The sequence below is a fragment of the Aristolochia californica genome, unplaced genomic scaffold (assembly GCF_029961685.1).
Source record: "Aristolochia californica isolate CCGP_79_NKW_82.1479 unplaced genomic scaffold, dmAriCali1.0.hap1 SCAF_6, whole genome shotgun sequence".
Classification (NCBI taxonomy): domain Eukaryota; kingdom Viridiplantae; phylum Streptophyta; class Magnoliopsida; order Piperales; family Aristolochiaceae; genus Aristolochia; species Aristolochia californica.
In genome coordinates this window covers 4,591,436-4,600,753 of record NW_027182257.1, presented here as the reverse complement: position 1 = coordinate 4,600,753, position 9,318 = coordinate 4,591,436, and the positions used below count along the sequence as shown (strand labels likewise).

At 37.0% G+C, this 9,318-nt stretch overlaps 1 protein-coding gene across 1 annotated transcript; it reads right to left on the bottom strand.

The window, feature by feature from the left end:
• Positions 1-1,055: 1,055 nt before the first annotated feature.
• On the bottom strand, positions 1,056-7,419 carry LOC137935101 (tubulin-folding cofactor A-like). Its single transcript, XM_068779762.1, has 4 exons — positions 7,248-7,419; positions 2,142-2,300; positions 1,493-1,579; positions 1,056-1,417 (listed from the first exon to the last, which is right to left on the bottom strand). Exons 2-4 carry the CDS (start codon positions 2,292-2,294, stop codon positions 1,325-1,327), a joined length of 333 nt encoding a protein of 110 aa, XP_068635863.1. The 5' UTR covers positions 2,295-2,300; positions 7,248-7,419; the 3' UTR covers positions 1,056-1,324.
• Between the last annotated feature and the right edge of the window lie 1,899 nt (positions 7,420-9,318).

Sequence of the window (9,318 nt, the reverse complement as noted above, 5' to 3'; positions counted from 1 at the left end):
AGGAAGAAATAGTAGAAATAGAAGATAAAATCGAATAAAAACAAAAAACTTATCTAAAAGGATCAGATTGTAGACATCTTCTTTCTCTATTTAGGCTTGGGAAAGATTCAACTGAGGGAAATTCACATTGTTAATAGTGACTTCCTTTCAATTTTCCTCTAATTTTGTCGAGCCTCAAATCCCTGATTCGCTGACTCCCCAAAATCGAAGCCCGAAGACAGAAAGTTCAAGAGAGGAACGCTAGCCGAAATTGCTCGTTAAGTAATGAGTCAGCTCACGAGCCGCTAAACTGAACCATGGTTCGCTCAAGCTCAACTTATTTACTTAAACAAACCCCAACTTCATCTCGAATTCGGTTCAAGTTCAGGATTTATCGAGCTGAATCGAGTCGAGATTGAGCTGAACTCGAGTTGTTCACCAACCGGCTCAGTTTGTTGCCACCCCTATTTACACCCTTGAAGGAAATGGGGAGCTCTCCTTCCTTTTCTTACTAATGGTGGGAGATTTCCCCTTTAATCTTATACAAGATGGAGCCTACAAGTGAGGCCTTCTATTCTTTAAAAAATAATTATTTTTATAAAGTTAATAAGCATTTTTTGTTTTACCCTTAAATTAATTGATTATGTTAGCCATATTTTAGAAACTAAAAAAAAGATAATAATTATTATGTTATAAAATATCTATTACATATGTATTATATGAATTATATAAGAATACAATATATAAAAAATAAATTCCTGTACTAACCTAATATAGCTTTATAATATAATCTAGTAGGAATTTTTATAATTTTTAAAATTAAAAATAATATAATTTATTTATATAAAATAGTTAAATGCTTTAGAACATAATTTAATTTTAAAATAAAAATTACTCATTATGTATTACATATTAGGTCAAGAAATAAAGAGAAATATAGAGAGAAGGGGTGGGATGGGGAGAGAAAACTTACTAAAGAATCAGTACTACATTATAACCTATAAGTTATATACCAAATAATTTTAATTTTTAAGTAAGCAATATAATAGAGAGAGAGACCGGCTTGTTGTTAGCAATGATAGGAAAAGAAGATTTATTAACTAAAGACAACATGTATCATACTCATGGCTACCTGCAAACCTCTCTAACAGTATCCTACAGCCAGGAGAAGCACATGCAAGCACAAATGTATGATCAATTGCCAAAGCAAGTTAGACACTCAACCATCAAAACGAACAACAAAGGTAGGAACACCATTCACAAGTCTACCACCCAGAAACATGGGAGAAGATACAAACCCATAAGTAATAACACAGTTCAGAATGCTAAAGTAAAGTTTTAAGCTTCAGCTGTTTGAAATCAAAGTTTCAGTTTCGTTAATAACAGACTCAGCTTCATCAATCTCTGGTCCTTGCTGATTGGATTCCTTCAGTTCTTCCTGCAATGGAATGACAACAATGTCAAGGGTCAACCTACAGGAAATTTACATGTAATCTCAGGGATTAGTACAAACCAATGTTCCTTTTAGATCTATTAGAGATGCTTCCAGACGTTTGCTGCAGTCGGGAATCATCATTCTTGACTCTGCCAAAACGTTCTCCTTTTCCAATAGAAGTTAATAATGTCAGCAGTAGGAATTTTTTCACAAGAACAGCATAAATCTCCAACCCAATAAGTTTCTAGTTTTATTAAGCACAACAGAGGCTTGTATTTTTTTACTTCATGATCTGGAGCATTCTGGAGAACAATCACGACAACCAGGTTATATAATTGCTGCACTTTCTCAATAAAAGAAATGTATCCCTCTTAAGACATACTGACTGCTCCAAATTTATAATTTTCAGACAAGTGAAAACTGGAAAACAGTGAAGGCACAAAATTATGGGAACCTTCTAGGCAAAATGAAACAAGGTCCAGAGATCTTAAAATTTGATAAATGCAGTAAGATCTTTTCTTTTTTTATAACAGCAGAAAAAAATGCAGTTAGATCTCAAAAAACAGATAAATGCACTATGAATCTCATTACATTAGAAAGCTAAAGGTATCCCTTTAACTGAAAGCATAAATACCACATAGTGGATTCCTAAAAGGATGAAACTTACCAATAGGAACATAGCTTAGATTCAATAACAATGAACCAGTGGAGACAAATTGATGCAAACCTGTTGCTTAAGATCATAAGGATCAGCTCCTTTCTCCTTCATATTTGCAGTTTTTGCAGCTTCATTCTCAACTTCTTTTTGATAGGACTGGAGCTCTTTAAGTATGCGTTTGCAAGAACCTGTTTTGATTTTCAGATTTCTTATGGTTGCCATACTAATCTGCATGAAAGAATTGAGTAATCATCATAACTTTGTACCTGGAGGGAAATCCCACTGTGAACCAATCTCCTATATCTAACAGATAAAATTTGAATGAAATTTCATCCATTGGGAGCATTTATAGAGCAACATATTCACCTAAAAGAGTACATGAGGAATTTGTGCAATATTCTCATGCTTATACTCTGAAATGTTTGAACGAGATTTCAAACTTGTCCTTTTATAATCGCTTATTGATGAAACTTACCATAGTTACTCCCTCATTTGGAAGTGCTTCCTGAGATTGCAAGGTCCCCCCAAAGAAAGGACAACAGAAATACATATTATACATATCTCTCAGGGCAACCCCTGAATAATCACTAGGTAAAATCAAATTGATAAAGAGATACTTGTGCGACTAGGCGTTTGAACTCTTGAATCTTGTACAGAAAGATGTAAAATATATGGTATCTACCAAAATAAGAAATTTCTGAAATACGGAGACTCTCCTAAATGTGAACAGCAGTTTCCCAATGTCTTTTCTTTTTCAAGACTTTCCCAACGCTTTGATTCACAGACACCTAAACAAATGTTAGAAAAATATCTTTGTAATGAGATTACAACCAAACCTGCATCAAACTCTTCCATTCTCTTACTTTTCATTTGAAGCTTCACAGGTGACAATTGCAATATTTTGATATTTTATTGTTATATATATAAGCACTTCCAATACTGGCTCACATTTCAAGTCCAACTTATTTACACCAATGGCCAAATCAACCCCTTTATTATGTTTCAAAACCCTTTTGCTTAGAAAAAACAAATATTGGATTGCAGAATGCTTCAGAATCTCAGACAGTTCAATATGAAGACATCTGCAAGGCAATTCAGTGACTGTCATGGACTATTGTTTGGAATCTTCCAATATAGGCCACAAATCTTCCAAATTAGTGGGACATATCTCTTCTTGGCTTCTGACTAAGAAGTCTTTCTCCTCTTTAGTGGTACCCCTATCCACGAAAACTGGAGAAATTTGGCAATGATGCACTATGGGACAAAGGTCCAAGTTATGCAAGAATGGACCCCTCCTGAACCCAGTTACCTTAAGTTGAACTTTGATGGTTCTTCTCTCGGTAATCCCAGGATTTCTGGCTTTGGAGGGATTATTTCGGATCCTTCTGCTAATCAGCTCTTCTCTTACACCGGCCCTTTAGGCATATCCGATTCTACGTCAGCAGAGCTTCATGACCTCCTCAATGGGCTTCGTGTTTTCAGAGACAAGTGTAATGGTCCTCTTCATATTGAAGGGGACTCGAAGGTGGTCATTGGATGGTGTGAGTGTGCATCCTCTCCCCCGTGGCGTCATTGGGACATCTTGATACACCCCGATAACCAGAATAAAGATTTTGAGCTAAAGAGAAAGAATCGACGAACCTCTACTCCGGAAACCAAAATAAATGAACCTCCTCGAGTCGACGATGAATCCTCGACAGTGTTGATGAACCCCCGATAGCCGTAATCACCCGGCACAATGATAATAGAGACAAAAAACGGAAACTCCTCTGTCGAAATCACTGTAGAACTCGTCGGAAATAGTCGTCGATAACCATTGGTATTCGAGAGACCAGTACGCTCCTTGAACCATGCTCTGAAGACAAAATGACACGATAATGTTAAACACCTAGCCAATACTACCCAAAAGACCGAGCTAATAGGTAGAGGAAAGCCAAGTACTTAACCCCAGGATCATAACAATACTCCCCCCGTTATGAGCCGACGTCCTCGGCGACCTAAAGGCCGGATTAAAATTACTGGTAGACCCAAAAAGTGGGTCGGGCCAGTGTCGCTAGAGTGGGTCGCCGAGGACTTCGGCTCATAACGGGGGGAGTATTGTTATGATCCTGTGGTTAAGTATTTGGTTTTCCACTACCTATCGGGCCGGTCTTTTGGGTAGTATTGGCTAGGTGCTCTGATACCAATTATTAAGCACCTAGCCAATACTACCCAAAAGACCGGCTTGATAGGTAGCCGAAAGCTAAGTACTTAACCCCAGGATCATAACACATCTTTCGGGAGATTTTAGAAATTACCTCAATTTTATCTTGTATTTGGTCTCACATTCCGAGATCCGCAAATTTGGCATTAGATGTGCTTGCCAAGCAGGGAGCTACCTTACAATCTCTTGTTGTCAGGGATCTGCCCTCTCCTCTTTTGTAATTTCTCTTGTTAATAAAAATACATCTTTATATATAAAAAAAAAAGGCCACAGAAGGGAGATGAGTTGGGAAAGACTATCATTTGACCCGTATCTTTTCAACATATTGAACTACTAAGCTCTTATTTTCTCTGCAATTCTTTTGGCTAATTCGGACTACTTTTGATTTATTAAAAAATTTATTATTCACTTGGTGCTATTGTGGCTTATAATTCTATTTCCTCATTTGCACTACACATACTATATTTAGCCACTAGTTTATGAGAGCTTCATTCAATATATGAATTCTGGACAACCATTGTTTCGCAGGTGAAGTTAGTCTCACTTTTGCTTGCTACATATGGAGTGGCATTTGGGATCATCAATTTGGCAACAGTGACTGATAAGGGATCGTAAATGAATGAGAGTACAAAGCCCCAATCAGGATCGAGTGCTAAACCGTTTAGGCATTTAGCAGAAAAATGAGAAATATAAGACAAAGAAAGCAAGAGGAAGTCTCAAGGTGGATTGAATTTGTCATTGGACAGTTAAAGCTGAAGACATGGAATAGAATACTTGCAACAGCAGAGGAGGCACCACTCTTGCCTACCTGCATTGGCAGAGCCAACTCTGTTTAAGTCAGTGCAGCAAGGAAGTTACTAATAGGATTTTCTTCAAGATTAGTAGCTATACAGAGAGTTCTTAGCCAATGTCTGGAGAGGATGATACCCTAGAAGTATGGAACAAGGTCAAAGGAGTAAGAGAAAGGCAAATGAGCAGAACTGTTTTATACTCTCTAATTATTTGTCTCAGCTTCTCCAGTGCTGCTTTTGTACTTTTTTTCGGTGTAAATGATGAATTGGGAAAAAATATGAAAACTGTCTTATGTGTCCTACACATTTGTCTCAATTAATGTCAGTTCTTGCAACTGAAACACACCTTGAAAAGTAAAAAATAGTAGAAAAAAGACATGTACAATTAGAATAAGTCTCTCTGCAATGGCTATCCATGTGCACAAAATCACACACCATGGCCAATTCTAACACAAGAACATTAATGACTTTATGACTACTGTTGAGTGGGAAAAAGTCCCATATTGAAATACGGAAAGAAAATTTAATGGCTTATAAGGTTAAAGCAGTAAGTCTTTTAAGTGGCAAGTCATTTTGGGATGAAACACGGCTCAACCCACAACCCAACAGTGGTATCAGAACAAGTTGTGTGAGTAGGCTGAGGCCCAGTTTGTGCTTCTCCAGTGATTTGTGTTGTGGACTCCATGAAGTAGGAGTATGTGTTGTGGGCTCCATGATGTAGGAGTCTATATGTTGTGAGCTCCATAAAGTAAGAGTTTGTGTGTCCTGTTAATGGTTTGTGTCTACGTCTTAGGCCCGTTATGTGTAAGCTTCGACATGAGGGGGAGAGTTTAGTGTGAAAAAATCCCACATTGAAAAATGTGAAGAAACTAAGTGGCTAGTCATTTCGGAATAGAATTAGACTTAACCTAGACCAACAATTACTTAGGATTTTCTATTGTTTTTTCTTGCTAACTAAGGAAGACAATTTAGGACATGAGCGAGCCTAGAACCATCAAGAAGGCAAAGCACCCATAATAACTCATAAGAGGAGTTGATTGGTATGCAAGCAGAAAACCCTCCGATCAGAATCGTTCTCTGACATGCCCACTCTACTAGTTACTATTCAAATATAAAAAAAGAAAGAAAAATGAAATCTCCACTACCTTTTCACGCATTGGAATAATTGGACTACTCCCCTATCTTATTTATTGTTTAGTCAAGAGAAAACACAATGAAACAGAGCTCATAAAAATGGATACAGGAGGGATGACTTTTAGCTGAAAAACTAATTCAAAAATAGCCTTATATGCAAAGGGTATGGCATATCAGTGCTGTACTAAACATGAGAACTCATATATGTTAGATTTCAAATAATTCCATACGAAACTAATTTTACATGCAAAAATTATGAAGTATAACAAGCATACAACATAAAATCCAGCCATGTTTTATAGAGAGGTAAAAGAGAACTTTTTTCAAAAACCTAATCGAAGGCCATTTCCAGTTGGACTAGGCTGGTCTCTTCTCTACTGCAACGAGCCAAATTGTAAACATCAAAAAGAGTTTCAGGGGCAACCGTTGAAGAAGAAAAATAGTTTTTTTTTTTAAAAAAAGGTGTTAATCCATAGCAGTAAAGTTAAATGAAATCCAGAAAAGACATTCAGATACCTACAAAAGCTACATTAAAGCTGCACCTTGCCCACAGAACGACAGGAGTTCTTAGTGTCTCCAGGAATGTAAGCAAGTTAACAGAGAAAACAAGACAGATTCTACTACAACCTGCCAAGAAAGACAAATAAGTGCCATTGTCGACGAGAGCACCATTTTGAATCTGAAAAAGATATTCTCCATACACATTGGTACAACGTCTCAGAAAAAAATGTAATCACTGCCAATGAAAGAAATAAACCAATCGTTCTCCCTTCAATATAGAATTGGCACCATCAACATAATACCATTTATACAATTTGGGCCTTTGAAAAAAAGACACTTCGCTCTACTTATTCGGTCCTCCATCATCTCAAATACATAGATACTCCCGGTAGATATAGCTTACTAACGGGTGAAGAAGAACAGCGAAATGAGACGATTTTAGGTGTTCGGGGGAATAAGATATCTCAAGTAGAACATGTAAAAAAAAAAAAGATATCTCATGTAGAAGGGAAGAGAGAGAGGGAGAAGGGGGAGGGAGAGAACTACCTGTAAACCAGAGAAGAGACAGATGAACGTCTGGCGAGAGAGGCTTGTCGGCAACGGCGAGACAAGGGAAGCTCTCCTTAGTGAAGGAACGCTACTAGGGGCAAAGATTCCACAAGATGCAGGAGGGAGTCCGATAGAATTTTAGCCCCCTGTTTTCCCCTTTCTTTTTCTTTATTTCCTTCCTTCCGAGGAGAAATGGCTTTTCCTGGCTTTTTCTTTTCATTTTTGTGTCTGCATTTTCAAGTCTTAGAAATTAGAAGTCAAGAAAAAAATAGATTTTCCTCGCTATTTCTAGAAAAAATTGTCCTCTGGTTAGTTTATTTATGATGAAAATCATAAAATGATGTAATATTTTTAGATTTTTAAGATTTTTTTAGAAGATTACTAAAGAGCTTCTCACTAGATATGCAAATGGAGGGGAAGCCCCACCCCTTTGCCATCTTCCAAAGGGATTTCACTCTCCACTATGTTGTGCAAAACTTTCACATAATGGAAAAGATGGTGTTAATCGAGTATTGATTCATATATTATTTTTTATGATAATAAAATTTAATTAATCTAACATTAAAATTTCTAGTATTTTATATGTCATTTGTTCAAGAGACACAAAAGTCAAGGTCTATGAAAATGATTGGCAAAAGCTTCTCAAAGACCTCGAGCTACACAACTGTGTCAAAGTGATCTTGAAGAAACACACTTAGGGGGGGGTGTTAGTCAACTTGATGCAGGAGATGAACTTCAGTCACATTACTCAATTCATCTCCTGATATCGTTAGTGAAGTATCAATGCCTGATTCATGTTGATGAATAAGATGAATCCAAAAATCATCTCCACGATTTAATTTCGGGTTCCAGTATATTGCTACTCATCCGGATGAAGCGGGTAGGACATGTCGAACCCTTGTCGAATTTTTTTTTAGTCTCTCTCCCGCTCTCTTCCCTCTCTCGGTCTCCTTCTTTTCTCGTCTCTTCTTCCTTCAAAAATTTCTTCCTCCCTCTTGGCCTCCATCTCCCTTCTCTCTTCTCCCTTCTCCCTCTCGCCGCCGCTACCCCTGTCGCACCTAATCCTTCCCCTGGTGCATCGCCTTCTCTATCACCCGTCATTGTCACCGTCGACTCCCGTAGCCTCGCCCTCACCTCGTCGTACCCCAGCCAGAGTAGCTGCTCCGAACCCTCTCCCATCATCGTCACCCCCCTACCAAACCTGCCACCGTTAGATCAATCAGCCACTGCTCTAGCCCACGATGCACAGAACACCCCCAGATACCTAAGTTCCGTTATTTTCCCCCTCCCTTCGATGCCCCATCCCGCACAATGTGCAAACTCACACATGTAGTTTACACGTGCGAGTTTCGCACGTGCGATTTTTTTATAAAAACAAAAAATTTACAAATCCTATTCTTAGCTGTTACTTTTCCGGACAATGCAATTTTGTTCACCCCAACCGCCTCTAGTACTGCATTTTCTCCAAACTAGGCAATAATACTTAAAAATATAGTGTGTTAAAGTTAGCATTTGATTATTTTTTCCTATTTATTTATTTATTTTTATAATTAATCATGTGCATAGTTAATTGGCTCACGTAATTACTGTATTAATGTACAATATATTGCAATCATTAAATAATATAATATCTAATTTAGTTAATTAGTATATTGATATATTTTAATTATAAATTAAATTACTTATTCATGTAGTAATCATATTTGTTTTACCTAATTTGGAGTTTAAGTATTATATTTTAATTAAGTATACTTTTACAAGTTACTCATTCTCTTGTTTTTTATATTTTTCTCATTTTGGGGCACTAACACTGGAAATTGTTTTCTAGTGCACATTAACACGTCCACACTAACACCAAGTTTAAAGTTGAATTTTATGTAGATGAATGAAATAAATTTCAAGCAGGAGATAAAGATGAAGTTCAAATTTTAAGTTTGTTGACTAACTCCTCCTTAGAAAGAAAAAACAAAGAATAAAAGACTAGAGTTTAGGAAGTCTTGGAAAATCACAAAAACTCAGTGTATGTAAGAGAACAACCTTAAACCTTCAAACTTTATGTACAATAAAG